Source organism: Globicephala melas, chromosome 15, assembly GCF_963455315.2.
Source record: "Globicephala melas chromosome 15, mGloMel1.2, whole genome shotgun sequence".
In the NCBI taxonomy this organism is placed as follows: Eukaryota; Metazoa; Chordata; class Mammalia; order Artiodactyla; family Delphinidae; genus Globicephala; species Globicephala melas.
This window is the reverse complement of record NC_083328.1, coordinates 59,384,559-59,404,408: the sequence shown is the minus strand read 5'-3', so window position 1 is coordinate 59,404,408 and position 19,850 is coordinate 59,384,559. Positions and strand designations below refer to the sequence as shown.

General features: G+C 51.6%; 1 protein-coding gene across 6 annotated transcripts; it reads left to right on the top strand.

The window, feature by feature from the left end:
- Nucleotides 1-648: 648 nt before the first annotated feature.
- Nucleotides 649-19,686, top strand: RBCK1 (RANBP2-type and C3HC4-type zinc finger containing 1). Of its 6 annotated transcripts, XM_030830986.3 has the most exons (13): nucleotides 649-695; nucleotides 1,292-1,384; nucleotides 2,454-2,598; nucleotides 9,102-9,195; nucleotides 9,307-9,505; nucleotides 10,698-10,819; nucleotides 10,899-11,072; nucleotides 12,271-12,551; nucleotides 13,502-13,613; nucleotides 16,260-16,439; nucleotides 17,172-17,270; nucleotides 17,615-17,758; nucleotides 18,763-19,490. In XM_030830986.3, exons 2-13 carry the CDS (start codon nucleotides 1,363-1,365, stop codon nucleotides 18,841-18,843), a joined length of 1,653 nt encoding a protein of 550 aa, XP_030686846.1. In that variant the 5' UTR covers nucleotides 649-695; nucleotides 1,292-1,362; the 3' UTR covers nucleotides 18,844-19,490. The 6 variants fall into 6 exon arrangements, with proteins under 6 accessions (XP_030686846.1, XP_030686848.1, XP_060141018.1 ...); XM_030830988.3 differs by lacking the exon at nucleotides 649-695 and having other exon boundaries at nucleotides 714-1,384; nucleotides 12,271-12,431; nucleotides 18,763-19,486; XM_060285035.2 differs by lacking the exons at nucleotides 649-695; nucleotides 1,292-1,384; nucleotides 2,454-2,598; nucleotides 9,102-9,195 and having other exon boundaries at nucleotides 9,368-9,505; nucleotides 11,706-12,551; nucleotides 17,654-17,758; nucleotides 18,763-19,686.
- Nucleotides 19,687-19,850: the final 164 nt, after the last annotated feature.

Here is a 19,850-nt window from a genome sequence, read left to right as displayed (position 1 = left end):
AGAGGATAGTACTCAGAGAAGGAGCGGCGGCAGTTGCAGGCCTTGGGGGGACCTCAGCTTTTACTTTGAGTGAGATGGGAGCTATTGGGAGTGTTTTGAGGAGTGGCATGGCTTGATTCTAACAGGGCCCTCTGGCAGCTGGGTGGAAAATGGATTGTACTGACCAAAAGGGGAAGCCAGGAGCCCAATGAGGAGGCTGGTGCAGTACGCCGGAGGAGAAAGGATGGAGGTGGATTGGGATGGGGTGTGGAGGAGGTGAGAGGTGACAGATTCTGGAACTGTCGTGCAGGCCGAGCCCATAGGATCTGTTGATCTATGGGATGAGGGGTGGGAGAAAAGTTCAGGGGTGGGAAGACTGGAGGATGCAAAGAGCTTCCAGCCTGTGCCCGGAGAAAATAAACTTCATTAGTGGCCCAATCAAAAGGTGGAGAGTGACCGCCGAGAGGCAGCGTCCGGCTGGCTACGGGTGGGTTCCTGAGGCCGTCCGGCCTGGATTTAAATCCGGCTGCGTGGCCTCGGACAGATCAGAAACAAACAGAGCCTCTATTTTTTCTGCAAAAGGAGCAAGGACCGGCCTGCCCGCCGCAGACCTGGCAGCTGGACCGAGCAGGGGCGGTCTCCACGTCGCTCCCCGCCCCTCCCGGCCCCGCCCACTCCCCCACCCCTCCCGCGGCGCTGCTGGCTAAGCTGCTCCGGTGAGTGAGGGTCTAGGAGTCCGGGTCCGGCCGGGGGAGGGGTGGGAACGCCTCGGACTGCGGGACAGAGGGCCCCGGACCGCGGAGATCCGGGGTACGGACCGCCGCCGGGTCGCCGGAACGGCGGGGAGACCCGGATCCCGCGAGACTCTTCCGCCCCACTTCCGGGGCCGCCACTTTCACTTTCTTTTCCGTGGAGGCTGCTCCCCTCCGTCTCCTGACTGACAGGGGCCGCTGCGCCTTGGAGGGAGTTGGGCTGAAATCCCGCGCCCCGGAGGGCGCTTTTCCCCAGCAGGGAAAAGGGGAGGCCCTCCTCGGGGACTCCCAGCGCCGCGGCTGTGCGTCGTCCCTCCCCGCAGCCAGGCCTGTCCCGTTTCCTCTGTTGCCCTTTGCGGGCTTGCCTTGGTGCCCCCTTTCACCTCCCACGCGGGGTCCCGGCCCGTTCCCTACCCCAGGCCCCATCCCCGGTCCTCGGGTAGTGTGATGCTACCCGACTGCCACCGGGGACACCGGGGACACCGAGGCACAAAGAAGGCTTGGGCCGCACCAGAGGTCACCGGCCTGGACTGAGTTGCTCGTGGTCGCCCGTCCTCTAGCGAGTGACCGGGAGGTGGCATTTCCCCGGAGCTGCAGCCCCTGCCTGGGGGGATGGGCACAACCACGCCAGATGGACGAGAAGATCAAGAAAGGTGGGCACAGCCTGGACTGTGAAACTTCGGGAGGGGGGAGGGGCATTAACCCTGTCGTCCCTCTACCCACCTGCCCCTCAGTTTCCTCCCTTGGGGCCTGGTTCGTTCCAGGGGCCTCTTGTCATTCATTTATTTGATGCCCCTGAGGCCTCAGTGGGCCAGCTCTGCTGGGAAGGGTGTAGGGAGCTCCCAGAGGATACAGGAGACCACCCAGGCTGGTGAGGGAGCAGACCTCAAGGGTCATTGCCTTCCCCCTGGCCCCTTCCACCTAGCGTGGGAGAACTTAAGTTAGGTCATGTCACCAACCTGCTCACATACCCTCCTGTGCTCCTTGTTCTTAGAACAAAGCCCAGAGCAGTTGGGTAGCCCACAGGCCTGCTGGCTTCGCTGACTTCTGCCTTACCCCATTGGGCCCCTTGGTCATTCTGCTTGGAGCCCCACAGGTTTCTGTTCTAATCCAGCCATTTCTTGCCCAAGGCCTTTCCCCTTCCCTTTCTCTGTACCTGGAACACTTTTGCCCAACCAGGTCTTGACATACCCAACTTCTCCTCCTTCACTTCTCAGCTTCAATGTCACCTCCTCCTAGAGGCTTTCCTGATTTCCTTACCCTGTTCATTTCCTTGGCAGCGTGGATCACAATCTGAATCTTTTCCTTTTGTTAAATTTGTTAATTGTCTTCTTACTGGGCTGGGAGGTCCATGAGAAGAGGGACCCTGTTTATCTTATTCACTGTTGAAGACCAGTTTCTGAGACAGTGATTGGCACACAGTAAGAATTCAGTAAATGTTTGTTGTATAAATGAGCGGAAGTATGGGGGGACCTGGGAGTATGAAGGGAAAACAGAACCAAATGAGCAGGGAGGGGGAGTGGGGAGTGGGAATGGGGAGTGACAAAGAAGGCCTCCCAGAGAAAAGGAACTTTTCAGCTGGGTGCTGAAAGATATGTAGGAGTTCACCAGGAAGACAGAGAGGAAGCAGCATGTACAAAGGATCACCTCCTTCCTCACCCCCTTAACCCCAGCTCCTGAAAAATAAACCCTGTGCTAACCTGCTTCCACTGTGGATTTCAGCTGAGGAGGTGGCCCAGAGACTCACCCGAGCAGTGGCTGGCGGGGATGAACAGGTGGCTATGCAGTGTGCCATATGGCTGGCAGAGCAACGGGTGCCCCTGAACGTGCAACTGAAGCCTGAGGTCTCCCTGACACAGGATATCAGGTGAGGAGTACGTAGCTGACCAGGGACTTAGGGCTTCCTGAACCCCAGTGGGCTGTGATATAGCCCGTTAAGTTATTCTTAATGGCAGGTTCTGGTGTCAGGAGACCTAGCTTCAAACCCCAGCTCTTTTACAAATCAACTCTGAGATCTAGGGCAGGTCACTTCACCTCTCAGAGTTTGTTTTTTTCATTTAAAAAATGGGGCAGGGCTTCCCTGGTGGCGCAGTGGTTGAGAGTCCGCCTGCCGATGCAGGGGACACGGGTTCGTGCCCCGGTCCTGGAAGATCCCACATGCCGCGGAGCGGCTGGGCCCGTGAGCCATGGCCGCTGAGCCTGTGCATCTGGAGCCTGTGCTCCACAACGGGAGAGGCCACAAAACAACAGTGAGAGGCCCGCATACCGCAAAAAAATAAATAAATAAATAAAAATAAAAAATGGGGCAATATCAGTAGCTGTTCTTAGAATTGTTAGGAGGTGTATTAGGGTGTTGGGTCTCATATAACAGAAAGAGACATATTAACAGTGGTATCAACAAGTTTGATGGTACACAGTCCAGATGTGGAGGCTCTGCTTCCTGCAGTCCTCAGAGACTCGTGCTTTTGTCTTGTTATGCCATTCATGGCCTCCATTCTGAGGTTCACCTTATGGTCCAAAATGGCTGTTCCAGTTCCAGCCATTGCATCAGCATTCTTGTCAGCAGGAAGGAAGAAGGGAAGAAGGGCACCCCCTCCCACTCTCCTCTTAAGAACAGAGCTCAGAAACTTGTGCACACTTCTTCCACTTAACTCCCAAGGCCAGAACTTATTCTCACAGCCACACGCAGCTTGAAGGGAGGCTGTGAAATACAGCCAGGTGTTGCACTAGAATTCAAGGCAAGGGTTAATGGATACTGTTAGGCTGCCCCAGGAGGCTTAAACTTGATACTGAAATGCTTAGCGCAGTGCCTGGCACATGTTAATCACTCATTAAACATTGTTTTTTTCCTGCTTTTTTCTGCTGTGTAGTAAGACAATAGTTTCACAGTTTCTAATTTTCAATGGTGGATCCCATTTGATTTTGTTTTATTGAGATATAATTGACAGACCATATTCAACAATTTAAACAGTTCACCAATTTAAAGTTTATAGTTCAAGGCTTTTAGTATATTCACAGTTGTGCAACCATCACTGTAACCAATTCTAGAACATTTTTTAAGAAACCCTGTAACCGTACTTTTTTTTTTTTTTTTTTTAATTTTTTTGGCTGCTCTGTGCCCTTTGAACCCATGCCCCTTGCAGTGGAAGCTTGGAGTCTCAACCACTGGCCGCCAGGGAAGTCCCAAAACCCCATACCTGCTAATAGTCACTCCTTATCTCCCTACCTTTTTTTCCCCAATCCCCCCAACCTTAGGCAAACACTAATTTACTTTCTATCTCTAGCAATTTGCCTATTCTGGAAATTTCATATAAGTGGAGTCATACACTATATAACCTTTTGTGTCTGGCTTCTTTCACTTAGCATCATGTTTTCTAGATTCATCCATGTTGTAGCACGTATCAAAACTTCATTCCTCTTTATGACTGAATAATAATCCGTTGTACGGATATACCATATTTTCTTTATTAATCAGTTGATGGACATCTGGGTTGTTTCTACTTTTTCGGCTAACATGTACAACGCTGCTATGAACATTTGTGTCCAAGTTTTTATATGGACATATTTTTTCCCCAGTTTTTTATGGCTGTGTTGGGTCTTCGTTGCTGTACCTGGGCTTCTCATTGCGGTGGCTTCTTGTGTTGCGGAGCATGGGCTCTAGGCGCGCGGACTTCAGTAGTTGTGGCTCGAAGGCTGTAGAGCTCAGGCTCAGTAGTTGTGGCGCACGGGCTTAGTTGCTCTGCGGCATGTGGGATCTTTCCGGACCAGGGCTCGAACCCGTGTCCCTTGCGTTGGCAGGCGGCTTCTTAACCACTGCGTCACCAGGGAAGCCCTCCCCAGTTTTACTGAGATATAATTGACATATATAGTTAGTTTAAGGTATTGTGACTTTTATAATAAGAAATATATATTTGTCTTCTTCCTGTTCTTGGTACAGAACTCCTAAAACACTTGGAATTTCTTAAGTGATGAGAATGATAAAGGTGCCTTTTGTTATGTTAGTGAGGTGACTCTTGGACTGCCCCTAGATCACCTAAGGATGGGGGCTGGTCATCAGAGGAACCAATCCTGTGATTAGAGGATTGAAACCTTCAGTCCCATCACCCTGATCTCGGGGGAGAGGAAAAGGGCTGGAGGTTGAATCGATCATCAGTGGCCAATGGATTAATCAATCATGCCCATGTAATGAAGCCTCCATAAACACTCAAAAAGGGTTTGAAGAGCTTCCAGGTTGGAGATTTGGAGAGAATTGCACCCCTTCTCACATACCTTGCCTATGCGTCTCTTCTATCTGGCTGTTATAGGCTTTTATAATAAACCAGTAATATAGAAAGTAAATATTTCTCTGAGTTCTGTGAGCTGCTCTAGCAAAATAATCAAACCCAAGGAGGAGGTCGTTGGAATCCCTAACCTATAACCAGTCAGTCAGAGAACAGGTGACAACTTGGGCTTTCAATTGGTGTGTGAAGTGGTGGGGCAGTCTTGTAGGACTGAGCCCTCAACCTGTGGAAGCTGACGCTGTCTCTGGGTAGAGAGTGCCAGAATTGAGGCCTGCTGCTGTCTGAAAATTGCTTAGTGGTGTGTGGGAAGCCTTCCCCCTCCTCCCCTTTCCACAGGTTGGAAATTGAGCCTCAGAACCATTTTAGGTGTATGACATAATGATTTAATATATGTATGTATTGTGGAATGATTACCACAGTAAGTTTAGTTAACATCCATTGCCTCACATAGTGATAAATTATTTTTTCTTGTGATGACAACTTTTAAGATTTACTCTCTTAGCAATTTTCAAATGTATGATACAATATTGTTAACTATGGTCACCATGCTGTACATCACTTCCCCAGAACTTATTTATCTTAAAACAGGAAGTTGTACCTTTTGACCACCTTCACCCCCCTCCCTGCCAACCAGTCTATTCTTTTTCTCTGACATCGGTTTTTTTTAAATCCACATATAAGTGAGATCATACAGTATTTGTCTTTCTCTGTCTGACTTATTTCACTTAGCATAATGGCCTCAAGGCCCATGTTGTTGCAAAGGGAAGGATTTCCTTCTTTTTATGGCTGAATAATATTCCATTGTGTATATATACTGTACATGGAAACAACCTAAGTAACCATGAATGAATAAAGAAAATGTGGTGTATATGTATACAATGGACACATATTTTCATTTCCCATTCTGTGGGTTGTCTTTTCACTGTATCGATAGTGTCCTTTGAAGCACAAGTTTTTAATTTTGACGAAGGACTGTTTATCTGTTTTCTTTTGTTGTTTGCGCTTTTGACGTCATCTAAGAAACCACTGCCTCATACATGGTCATAAAGGTGTATCCCTATTTATTTTTTTAAGATGTTTATAGTTATAGCTCTTACATTTAAGTCTTTGATCCCTTTTGAGTTAATTTTAGTATATGGTGTGAGGTCCAACCAACTTCATTTTTTTTTTTTTTTTTTTTTTAAATCATGTTTTTTTTTTTTTTTTTTTTTCCTCTTTTTTTTTTGCGGCACGCGGGCCTCCCACTGCTGTGGCCTCTCCCGCTGCGGAGCACAGGGTCCGGACGCGCAGGCTCAGCGGCCATGGCTCACGGGCCCAGCCACTCCGCGGCATGTGGGATCCCCCCGGACCGGGGCACGAACCCGTGTCCCCTGCATCGGCAGGCGGACTCCCAACCACTGCGCCACCAGGGAAGCCCCAACCAACTTCATTTTTTTGCTTGTGAATATCTAGTTATCACAGCATTATTTTTTTTAATTAATTAATTTATTTATTTATTTTTGGTTGCATTGGGTCTTCGTTGCTGCACACAGGCTTTCTCCAGTTGCGGTGAGCGGGGGCTGCTCTTCGTTGCAGTGCATGGGCTTAATTGCGGTGCGCGGGCTTCTCTTTGTGGTACGCAGGCTTCTCATTGCGGTGGCTTCTCTTGTTGCGGAGCACGGGCTCTAGGCTCTAGGCACTTGGGCTTCAGTAGTTGCGGCTCAGTAGTTGTGGCTTGTGGGCTCTAGAGCACAGGCTTAGTAGCTGTGGCACACGAGCGTGTGCTCCGCAACGGGAGAGGCCACAACAGTGAAAGACGCCCGCGTACCACACACACAAAACAACAATAACAAAAAAAACCCATACCACTACACACAGCTTGTTTCCATCAGTTATACTTGTTACTGCCACAGCATAATTTAATTAGCTGTTACATCAATCAATAAAACATGAGTGCTAAAAGAGAATTGTGTCTATGAAAACTAAGTTGATTGCTTTAGAAAGACAAGATAGAGATGAGGCACCAAAAAAAACTGTTATCATTTTAGGGTGGGACAGTTGTAAAAAAATATGGTAAAAATCCAGAAGAGCTCTGTACTCAGATGCTTTGAGAGTGTAAGTTTTTGCTCCACTTTAAAGAAGCTGATACTGGAAGTCATAGACCATGTATAAGGCGTGTGGTTCATACAAAAAGAAACAATCATGGGGAACTCCAGTAGCAGATTTGTACTCAAGAAAAGCCATTGACCTTTTACCTAGAGATTGGCCATTGAATGTGCATTTGTATCCTGTAAGGTAAAATTGTTAAAGTCTGCAGCTGTTTTTGCAGTTCTCTGCTTTAACGATTTTTCTGACTAACTGATCACCACTGATCCTGATGACATTAGATATAAGGGTTCCAACTGTATTTTTCTGTTATTGGTGTTAAGGTTATAGCTTTTAGATTTTGTTTCCTAAGTAAAATTCAGGCTTCTATGCTTTGCCACTAGGTTGATTCTAAAAATGTAAACCCACTAAAATAGCATTTATAGTATTTTGATTATGGAAATATTACTCAGTATAGAATAAGTAGTGCAGTTGAAACTTTATGCACTTTCATGTTTCAAAACCCCTGTTGCTTGAAGAAGAATGTCTTGAAGGTTAACATCTCGTCCTTCTTTAAATTTCCTTTTACTTTTCTTCCATTCTCCTGCATCAGCCTCAGCTATTCTTTTTTTTTTTTTCTTGTATTTCAAAAACTTTTCACGTGGAGAGGTGGATGGTAAACTTTTGGTGTCTATACATGTCTAAAAATTTCTTATTTCCCTGTTAGTTGGCTGGGTGTTGAAAATCATTATCCTGAGGAATTTTGAGGTATTTTCTGGAGTATTTTTAAAGCAAGTCTCAGATTTTAGTTCATTCATAAGTAATTTGATATGTCTTTAAAAAATGACTTAAAAAAAACCCCTCAATACCATTATTACACCTAAAAAATTAACAATAATTACTTAAAATTCCCTAATACTGTATTTATATTCAACTTCCCTTGATTATCTTGTTAGTGTTTTTTTGGGGTTTTTTTTTGGCCATACCACATGGCTTGCAGGATCTAGTTCCCCAACCAGGGATTAAACCTGGGTCCCCAGAGTCCTGACCACTTGTAACTCCCTCGTTAGTGTTTGTTATAGTTGGTTTGTTCCAGTCAGGAGCCAAACGATATCAAATAGCATTTCTTAATGTTGTCTGAGTCTCTTTTATTCACTTTCTCTATTTTTAGTGCCATTAATTTTTTTGAAGAAACCTGGTCTTTGACCTCCAGAATTCTCCCACATTCTGAGTTTATGAATTGCCTCCTCATGGTGTAATTTAATATCTCTCATTTTCCTTGGGAACTTGTAGTTTGACCTGAAGGTTAGGATAGTAAGGAGTCACTGTTACATTCACAGGAATTCTTCCTCATTTTCTGATTGTTTCTTGCTGTTCTTGCTTTAAGGATGCGGCGTTTTCCCAAATCACTCTGGAGGTTCTAAGTGGGCTTTCCTGTTATTGTTCTGCACCCTAATTTTTCTGTGTCTTGGGATCAGTTCTGTTTTTTTTTTGTCTTAGCCCTCCCTTTTCATGCTTTTGGTCTTCCAAAAAAGTTTGAGCATCTTTGAGAAGGTTGGTGTTTAAAACCGCTTTCTGTGGAATAATACTGTTTGGGTTGAAATCCTGCCTCTAACAGTTATTAATTGTTTACTTGGCAGAGCCACTGTAACCTATCTGTGCCTCCTGTTTTCATCTCTAAAATAGGGGTGACAACAGTACCTGCCTCATGTGTTCACTGAGAGGATTACATGAGTTAATACATGTTAAGTGTTTTGAAGAGTCTTGGCATACAGTTAATAACTGTTGTGGTTTGGCTAAGGAGCCAATAATAGCCAATAATAGAAGAGGTTGGAGAGCTTGGGAGGGGCCAGAGCATGGAGGCCCTTGCCATGCCACAGTGAGTTTGGATTTTATTCTGAGAGCCATGTGGAGCCATTGCAGGGGCCTAAGCAGCGAGTTCTGACACAGGAATCACAGGGGAGTGGGAATCCAGGAGCTGGCTGGCGGCTGAGGTTGGACCTGCGGCCCCTTGCCCTCCCCGCAGGCTGTGGGTGAGCGTGGAGGATGCGCAGTTGCACACGGTCACTATCTGGCTCACGGTGCGGCCTGACATGACGGTGGCCTCCCTCAAGGACATGGTGAGTGAGGGGGCACAAGGAAGACGCGTCAGGGCGGAGGTCCCCCTTTTGTCCTGCCTCTCTCTACTCTGCGCCTCCCTCCCCACACTCCCTCTGCATCCTCCCTGCCAGGTGTTCCTGGACTATGGCTTTCCGCCAACCCTGCAGCAGTGGGTGATTGGGCAGCGCTTGGCCCGGGACCAGGAGACCCTGCACTCCCACGGGGTGCGGCGGAACGGGGCCAGTGCCTACCTCTATCTGCTGTCAGCCTGCAACACCTCACTCAACCCTCAGGAGCTGCAGCGGGAGCGGCAGCTGCGGATGCTGGAGGGTGAGGCTCTGCTCCAGAGCGGCATGCACTCTCCTGAGGTTGTAGGGGAGAGGGAGCAGGGAGCAGAGCCCAGGGGCTTTCGTCAGGAACGTGCCTGGAAGACCTTATCCGTAGTGGGGAAGAGAGGACAAAGGACACCCCAGGAAGGAGCCATTTGGGGAACCATGTAGAGAACAGCTGGTCTAGGGGAGAGGGGCTGAGTTCAGTCCCTGCCCTGGCATTTATCAGCTGTGTGACCTCAGGCAAGTCTCTTCTCATCTCTGCTCTTCAGTTTTCTAAATCTGTAAATTGGATATGATAATAGCTAGTTTTTATTCTAAATTTTTTACTTCTTATTCTGAAATATTTCAGACCTACAGAAAAGTTGCAAAATTGTATAAAGAATTGTATAACGAATTCCCATGTGCTTTTCATGTGGATTCCCCAGATATTAACATTAGACTATATTTGTTTTGCTTTATCATTCTCTCAGTATTTATTTATGCATAAGTAATTTTTTGGAACTGTTATGAGAGTAAGTTGCAGACACGTTGTCCCTTTCCCCCAAATACTTGTGTGTATTTCCTTTAAAAAAAAAAAAAAAGGCTCATTTTCTCACTACATACACCTATCAAACTTAGGAAATTAACATTGATACGGACCATTGATCTAATGGACAGATCTTGCTCAAATTTTACCAGTTGTCTCACTAATGTCGTTTATAGTGAAAGACCTGGCCCTTGGCCTCCGTGTCTCACAGTCTTTTTCAATCTTTGGTCTCCTGTCTTCCCTTGGCTCTCCTGTTGTTTGAAGAGTCCAGGCCAGTTTTGTTTTTTGTTTTTCTGTCCCATGTGCCCTCATGAATGGATTCAGATTCAGTATTTTGGCAGGACTACCTCAGAAGTGGTGTTCGACCCTCTAGGTGCTACACTTAGGAGCACAGGAGATCAGTTTTCAAACAGGGTTTTTAAGCTGGGAGGCCCCAGGAGCAGTCGTGGGTGGAGGAGGGGCTCTGACCCCTGGGAGCCAGGACACTCGGCCAGGTCTGGACCCACCCGGCAGGACCACCGAGCTGGAGACTCCTCCGGAAGGAGGGAGATAGAAGGGGGCGGGGTAGGGGGGTGGTCAGTGCAGAGCCCGGGGTTCCTGGCTGGCCCAGGGTGTGGATGAAATGGGCTGCAGGGATCCGCCACCCCTGAACCCTCCTCCCCAGATCTGGGCTTCAAGGACCTCACGCTGCAGCCACGGGGCCCCCTGGAACCAGTCCCCCTGAAGCCCGGGGGCCCCCAGGAGCCGGGGCGGGGGCAGAATGACGCCGCGCCAGAGCCCCCGCCGGTAAGCTGCCCAGTGCGCGCCCCTGCGCCCCTGACCTGCCCGTCTCGTCTCCCTGCGCTCACCGCCCCTCTGCCCCCAGGTGGGCTGGCAGTGCCCTGGCTGCACTTTCATCAACAAGCCCACGCGGCCCGGCTGCGAGATGTGCTGCCGGGCGCGGCCCGAGGCCTACCAGGTCCCTGCCTCGTACCAGCCGGACGAGGAGGAGCGAGCGCGTCTGGCCGGTGAGGAGGAGGCGCTGCGCCAGTACCAGCAGGTGGGCGCGGACCCCGGACAGACACCTGCAGACTGGACGGGGGAGGCGTAGGCCAGGAAGGGAGGCACCTCCACATTGCCGCTCCTCCCCCTGTTGCTGCCCCCTCCTGATCACACCACTGGTGGTGACCCTGCACTTGACTGTGACCGGCCTCTCCCTGAGCTCATCCTGTCGCTAGGACCCTGCTCCCCGGCTGTGATGCACATCCAAGCTTATCTGACACCCCCCCCCCACAGTGGGCTGTGGCGCTGCCCCTGGCTTTGACTTACACTCTCACTGTGCACACGAGAGTACCGGGCTCTGACCCCAACATCCTAGCTGAGACCCTGACCACTCCCCCATCCGCCGCCCCTTTGTCCGCCTGTGACCTCGCTCTTGCTCCACTCAGCCCTGACCTCATTCTGAATCCTACTATTCCTGACCTCCCCTTCCTCCCTGGCTGTGGCCCACCCAGACTTCCTAGGATCTTGGACCTAGCCCTTCACCGCTCCCTGGGAGGTTGACCCAGCCCTCCGTCCTGCTCCTCCCACAGTCCCACCCCCATCATGTTACGCACGCATTGATTACACAGATACCTAACCCTGAGCATTCGCCCATTCTGATCGGATGCTCCCATCCCCCACTTGGACCCAGTCTGCCCTTGTCCCATCCCGGCCATGACCTCACTGCTGGTCCCATCTACAGCTTTGGCCCGGACCCTGTTCTCTCTCCCACCTTGCTCAGCTCCCTCGCTTTATCACCACCTCCCATACCCCTGACCTATTCTGTGGCCTCGACCCGGCTCTGCCTTCACCCCCCTGGCCCTAGCCCTGCCCTGCTTCTTGGCAGAGATGGGAGCCCTGCTACTCCTGACTCCCTGCTCAGACCCTGGCCCCTTCCTTTCCAAACGCCATCGCTCCCTGGCTTGACACTTGGTTGCAGCCTTAACCTGCCAGTGCCTGGCCCGCCTCCTGCCCCACCCCCACCCCACCCCCCTGTTTCCTCGCCTCCCGCCCCGCCCTGCTCCCGGCCCCTCGCTTCCCAGCATCGCCTGCGCCTAACCTCAGCCTGCCCAGTCCCACCCCCACCGCAGGATTCTGCTTCGCCCCCCCCCCCCTCCCCGCCAGCCGGCAGGTTTGACCCATCCCCTGGTCCTGCGCCCTTCTGGCCCGCCCCTGAGACCCTGACCCGCCCCGCGGCCCCACCCCCGTGTGCCCAGCGGAAGCAGCAGCAGCAGGAGGGGAACTACCTGCAGCACGTGCAACTGGATCAGCGGAGCCTGGTGCTGAACACCGAGCCTACCGAGTGTCCCGTATGCTACTCGGTGCTGGCGCCCGGCGAGGCCGTGGTGCTGCGTGAGTGTCTGCACACCTTCTGCAGGTGCGGCCCTGACCCCACCCCCAGCGATGTAGTTGCTCACGGCTGCGCAGTACCCATGGCTGAAAGGGGGTGGGGCGCAGTGCTCTTACAGCTCCTTGGACGCCCACAGAAACCTGCGAGGTAGGCACTCTCTCCCCTTTTTGCAGAGGAGGAATGTGAGGTACAGAGAGGCCAGCAACTTGCTCAAGGCCACACAGCTCAGGCATTCTGTCGCCAGAGCATGCGACCTTCCACACAACCGCCAGGCCCATGTAAGGCCTGGGTTCTGGCCTGGCAGCCCGTGCCAACCCCGCACTGACCCTCGCTGGTGGACAGTCTGCCCTCTGAGGCTCCACACCTGGCCCTGGGCTGTGGAGAACGTGTCCTTCTTCACAGCACACATTTGATGAGCTTTCCTGGGTGCCAGGGACTGGGCTAGGCCTGGGGATCCAGGAGTGAACAAAAAAGCTCATTTTCCGCCTCCTGAAGCTTACATTCCTGTGGGCAGGCCGATGTTAATCAAATAATCACTGATATAATTGTAAATTGTGCCAAATGCTAAGTACCAGTGGATTATGGTAAAAGTAACAGAGGCCCTGCCCTACAAGAGGTCTGGGAAGCCCCTAGGGAGGCTGCACTTGAGCAGACCAGGGGGTCCAAAGTGGGTATGTGCCTGGCCTGCCTGTGGCAGCAAGGGGTCAGTGTAGCTGGAGCAGAGGGATGGAGGGGGTTAGGGGATGGGGACAGAGAGGTATTAGGGAGGGTGAGTCACCGGGGCTCTCAGGTTTGCTCTGGGTGGGATGGGATGGGAGGCTGCGGGGAGGGACATGGTAGACCCAGGGAGCCCAGTGAGGAGGCTCCTGCAGTCCTGCAGGTGAGGTGATGGGACCTGGGCCGGAGTGATAAGGGTGGCAGTGGGGGGGACAGAAGTGATGGGTTGGTGGAAGGGATCGGAAGGAAGGGAGGTATTGAGAAGAAGCCCGCCTGGGGTCAGGCCTCACCATGTGAGGGCTGGAGTTCTGGGGGCTGGAGTCCTGGGGGATGGGGTTCAGATGACCCCTAACCTCCCCACCCTTTCATACCTCTCCCAGGGAGTGTCTACAGGGCACCATCCGCAACAGCCAGGAGGCTGAGGTTGCCTGCCCCTTCATTGACAACACCTACTCATGCTCGGGCAAGCTGCTGGAGAGGGAGATCCGGGCGGTAAGACCTGGGGGAGGAAGGGGCACACCCCCTGTCCCAGGGAACTGGGCCCTGAGCTGGCAGGTGGGAACTGGTTTGAGAGTCCCAGTCTCAGGCACCAGTCATTTATCAAGAGCTTTTTCCATGTGGGATGCTGGAAGCCCAAGGGATGGGCAGGACAGGAACTAGGGGAAATACCTAGTAAAGAAAACACCCTTATGAAGAAAAGACAGCAGAGCAGTTAGCAGGGGGGAATTCTGGGGCCAGATGGCCTGGTGACCTCAGGTCAGATACGCAGCCTCTCTGTGCCTCGGTTTTCTCATCTTGGTTGGGGTCAGAGACTTAGTTTCTATTTCAAGGGTTGTGAAGATTATAGTGGAAGACACGTGTAAAGAATTTGGAGTAGTGCTTGATACGTGGTATCAGTTAGCCCTTGTATCAGTTAGCTTCTGCTGTGTAACAGATTACTCCAGACTCAAGACAACCGCCATTTATTTAGCTTATGAATCTGCAGGTTAGCAATTTGGGTTGGGCTTAGCTGGACTGGTGTGATGGTCTTTTCTGTGATGGCTGGGATGACAGGGCCTCTTTCCACTTTGGTCTCATCCACCCCAGGCTGGCCAGGGCCTGCTCATGTGCTGGTGTCTCAAGGATCCAAGAGCAGCCAGTGCAGGGGCGCTTTCCAAGGCTGCTCACTTGCTCCTGTCCCTTTGGCCAAAGCAGGTCACATGCTTAAGCCCAGAGTTTGTGTGGGAGGGAACCACCCAAGGGTGTGGAGTTGGGGAAACATGAACAAATAGGGGCCACTCCTCCAGCAACCTTTCACAGGGCTGTATGTGTCTGCATGTGTGTGTTTTCTGTTATTATTAATGTTATTATTATCGAGTTATGCCCCTGACTGCTGGTCATCTTGAACAAGTGCTCTCCCTTCTCTGCGCCTCCATTTACCCATCTGTAAAGTGGACTGTTGGACTTGATCATTGGTTTTTAAACTGCTGGGGAATGGCCTTCCCAGAATTGGGCGTCTTGGAATTCCCAGGCCAACATGGAGGCAGGGCCAAAGGTGGCTGAGGTCCAAATGAGAGACCCCCATCACCGCATATACAAGACCCCGTTTCTCCACATCACTTCTGCCTATTTCCCACGATGCTGCTTCTCCGAACCCCCTAAACTTTACCGAGTATTTCCTGGCACCTAAGGGGTTCTGCCTCAGGGGAAAGAGGGCAGACAGAAGGCGTGGACCTTTGGGAACTCCCAGCCTTTACACTAAGAGAAGCCCCATTTTTAACTGTTGTTTGTGGGGCAGCTGAGAAGGGCAGCTCTGGCTTCCTTACTCTTGCCTGGAGAGGCCCCAAGACATAGATCATTCCATATGTCCTGGCACCCACAGTCGCTGCCCAGAGGCTTTCCCTATAAAACCCACCTCTTCCAAGGGGCATTGTGATGGGGCCAGAGTTCATGCCAAGGAGCTGCAGGGCTCATGCTTCCCTGGAGCCCCTGGACGTTGACCGAAGCCTCGGAGAACAGTCAAGTGTGGCAGAGAAAGAGGAAGGGGCAGGGATCAGCAGAGTAATGCAGTGGAGGTTGTTTTACAAAAAACATGCCTAAACCACAAGAACCAGAACAGAAATCAAAGAGGAAAATCACGCACCGACTCTGCCATCCCAGAGAATCTCTGATGGCATTTTCTCCTGTTTCCTTTGGTGTCTCTGGATAGACATGTTTTTTTTTCTTTTTAAATTAACTATTAAGGTATACCTTGCACACAATAAAATTTGTCCGTTGTAAGGATGCAGTTAGATGAGTTTTGACAAATGTAACTCTTAAGACTATCACTCAGTGAAGATATAGAACATAGGCATGATTTTTACCTCATTGTAACCAGTGTAGGGACAACAGCTTTTGCTATTTTGCTACAAAACCTTCCTAAAGATTATTATAAATCTCTATGGCATACATCCTGTTTAGTTCTCCTCTCTTAATAATTCCAGTTTCTGGAATTATTAATAATTAATATCAATAATTATTAATATTAATTATTATTAATAGTTCCTTCCAGTTTGTAAGGAATGCTTCAGGGAACATTTTGCATGGTGTCTCTTCCTTCTTATGTATTATTTTCTTAGGATAAACTTGTAGAAGTAGAATAAGCCTCAAAGGGTCAGAAAAGTTTGGGATGGTTGAAACATTATTGCCACGTGGCTTTCTCAGAGTGCTGTGTACCAGGATGCTAGTTTAACCACATCTTCCTGGAATTGCTTGTTATTGTCCACTTTTTTCCCTTTTTAAAAGATTGTGGTAAAATATGTATAACATTTACCATTTAACCATTTTTTAAGTGTACAGTTCTGTGGCATTGGGTGTAGCCACATTGCTGTGCAATCATCCATCTCCAGGACTTTTAACCTACTTTTTTTTTTCCTTTTTTTTTTTTTGGCTGAGCCATTCGGCTTGCGGAATCGAACCCATGCCCCATGCAGTGGAAGCACAGAGTCCTAACCACTGGACTGCCAGGGAATTCCCTTAACCCACTTTTTGAATGGAGTTTTTAACACTGCTATGTTGGACTTTATGGGTTGGGGGCTTCCTGAGGGATATTTGGTGGCCAGGAGGGCACATTGTCAGGTGTTCTGAACCCAGAGCACCAAGGTTGTGGTCTGCTGGCAGCTCCTGAGCCCTGAGGATTACCAGCGATTTCTGGACCTGGGCATCTCCATTGCAGAAAACCGCAGTGCCTTCAGCTACCACTGCAAGACCCCGGACTGCAAAGGATGGTGCTTCTTTGAGGATGACGTCAACGAGTTCACCTGCCCTGTGTGTTTCCACATCAACTGCCTGCTTTGCAAGGTGGGGACAGGGACCCACACTGCCCAGTCACTCTGGTCCTGCCAGGAGCTCACTGCCATTCCGAGTTTGTTCTCCTGGGAAGGCAGCTGGGATACTGACCTGGTTGCAATGACTTAGAGCTGTGTGTCAGTGGCCAGGCTTGGCTTGGGCCCTGATCTGAGCCTAAGCCTTAGACTGAGCCCTGAATCTGGACTGAGCCTCTGAATAATCCTGGCCCCAGACTGAGCCCCGATCCTGGCCTCTGATGAACCCCGATCCCTCACAGACCAACCCCAGCCCTAGCCCCAGACCGAGTGTCAACTCCTGTCCTGAACTGAGCCCTGCCTGACCCTCACCTCAGGCCGTCCCTGCCCTCATCCTCTCAGCAGGTGACCACAGTAGAGACTGGTCTTGGGCGAGTAGGCAGGGCTGAGCCTGCTCGCAGCCCTGCAAGCTCACTCTCAGAGCATTAGGCCTACAGCCAGGGCAGAGCACAGCCGGCGACGAGGGGCTGCGGTTTAGGGATTTCTGTGCCTGTCAGGACTTAAAATAAATAGGTATATATGATTATTATCATATGTGCTGACCCTGGCTTCACCTCCCTGGCCTCAGGGTGTGTGTGGTTTACAAAGGAAGGCTCTGTCACTGACACCACGTAGAAGCATTAAGTGCTTATGTGGATGCCTGCTCCGGCCCTCACCTCTCTAACTCCCTGGGGAACTTTCTCACCTCGAGCCCCTCATCCTGCTGCAGGCCATCCACGAGCAGATGAACTGCAAGGAGTACCAAGACGACCTGGCCCTGCGGGCTCAGAACGATGTGGCTGCCTGGCAGACGACGGAGATGCTGAAGGTGAGGCTGGGTCAAGGCTGAGGGCCGGGGATCTGAGTTTTGGGGAGGGATGGGGGACTTCTCTGAAAGGACTGTGGTTCATCCAGCCCTGGAGGCTTGAGCTCCTGCCGGCATCACTCCCATCCAGAGATGGAACTCAGGACAAGTGGCGAGCAGCAGGGAGTGTCCGGGTGGAGAGAGGAGACTGCAGACGCATGGGAGAGGAGGCTGCATGCAGCCGGGCCTGGGTGGAGCAGCATGGGAGAGTGATTCTGCGACTCAGGGGGGTGGCCGGTTTCTCTCTGCAGTGGGGCGGGCGCCAGGGAGCGGGGCTGGGCCTAAGGTCAGCACCTGCTCTGCTGCAGACCATGCTGCAGCAGGGCGAGGCCATGCACTGCCCACAGTGCCAGATCGTGGTGCAGAAGAAGGATGGCTGTGACTGGATCCGCTGCACTGTCTGCCACACCGAGATCTGCTGGGTCACCAAGGGTCCTCGCTGGGGCCCCGGGGTGAGTCCCCAGGGAGCAGAGGTCTCGGGGTGCTGTGGGAGAGTGCCTGAGAGTAGAGATTGGACAGGTCAGCCCATGGGCCAGTTCTAACCCCACTGCCTGCATTTGTGTAGCTCGTGAACTAAGAACGTTTTTTACATCTTTTAAAGTGGTTGAACATATCAAAAGAAGAATATTTCATGACATGTAAAAATTATATGAAAGCCGAATTTTAGTGTCCATAAGTAAAGTTTTGTGGGAGCGCCGCTCATTCGTTTGCATACTGTCTGTGGCTGCTTTGGCACTACAAAGGCAGAGACCGACTGGCCGGCAAAAACTCAGGGAACTGTCTTGCCCTTTACAGAAATGTTGGCCCAGCCCAGCCCTAGAGGACAGCGACCAAGGGTGCGGGTGGGAGTCGGAGGTAGAGGGGTGGGTCCCTGGCTCTGGCACACACTGACCACGTGGTTAGGCTGTTACTCCCTTCTCTGAGTCACAGCTTCTTCGTCTGTGAAGTGGAGATGATAGCTGGGCCTCAGGTTTATTGTCAGAATCAAATGAAAAAATGCAAGAGCAGTGCTTAGCACGGGGCATCTGTCACATGGTGAGCACGCGCATGGTGGCTCATGGTGGCTGTCGTTGGGAGGAGTGTGCCTGGAATTGGGGCTCGGCGTTATCCGTACAGGCAGACAGTGAGACAGGTGGAGGCTGAAGGAACACACACTCATACCGCCAGTGTGCTGACCCACCCCGAATATGCAAAAATCCATCAAGTCCTCTCTGTCTCCAGACCACAGAATTGAGGCTGCTACGGGAGCCCAGAAAGGCCGCCCAGAAAGGCCTTAACGGCTGCCTCCATCCGGTAGCTGGGGCTGAGAGGGTCATCTTAGCAGGGGGGTGTGCCCGACCCAAGGCCCAGGGTGGGAGTCTGTGCTTTGGGGGTGTGATGGAGTGCATGGTGGAGGGGGAGGGGCCCGCTGTCTTCACTGTCCTGACCTTTTCTCCTCTCCCCGCTCATCCTCTAGGGCCCGGGAGACACCAGCGGGGGCTGCCGCTGCCGGGTGAATGGGTCTCCTTGCCACCCCAGCTGTCAGAACTGCCACTGAGCTGAGGATGGCCTGGTCCGCATGCTGACCCAGTCCCACATCTGCAAGCTGCTGTGGGACAGGGCTGGTGCTTTGGCTCTGATTTCTGGCCTGGGAGATGCCTTTGCGCTTGGCTGAGACAGGGGCCCTGAAGAGGCCAAGGCCTCAGAGCTGTGTGGATGGACTTGTTTGCTGTGGGCATTGCAGAGGCCCTGCCTGAGCTGGCCATTGTCCGCGGCTGTATCTGCCCCAGTGCCTTTGCCCTTCCTCTGGGGCTTGCCAGCCAGACCTTTCATCTCCTCTCTGTGGCTCCCATCTCTGCCTAACCCAGCTTTAAACACAGCCCTGGCCGGAGGCCTTGCTGGATGGAGCCTCAGAGCCCCGTGTGAGTCCACACTTCCCTCATCCACCTCCCTCGTCTGCAGGACGCTGAGCACTCACAGCCTCCCACCTCCCCTGTTGGCTTTCTGGGGGTGACTTTTCTCTGGCTTTGCTGTTGGAGGCCTGGGGCTTCTTAGAATTGCTGCTAATTCTGCTCAGAGCCAAGAGGGAGACCTGGCAGTTTCTAAAGACAGCCCAGCCGGCCCAGCTTCCGTATCTCCCTCTTTGCCGCCTGTGTAAACTAATTAAAATGGTTTCCCAGGAAGGGATGAGTGTGATGTCGTGCGAGGGAGCAAAAGGGTCATGGGCTGTGACTCTACACGGAGACAGGCAGGATCCAAGCTCTCTGGGAATTGCAGCCAAAAGTTGATGTGTTGGCCCCTGTCGGTGTAGAACGAAGGTGCGGCTGAGCACTGGGATACCTGCACTGGACTGAGCACCCCTGCGCCCACTCGAGGGGCAGGATGCTCTGGGTCAACGTTGGCCTGGACAGGCAGCTTGCAGTGTTGAGAGTCCACAAGGCGGGGTCTGCAGGTCAGCGTGGGCTTCAGGGGGAGGGAGGGAGGGGCCGAGGCAGCAGCTGCAGGCTGGCAGGAAATTCTTGCTGCAAACTTCTGACCTCTCAGTGGGCACCCAGTGTTGGAGAA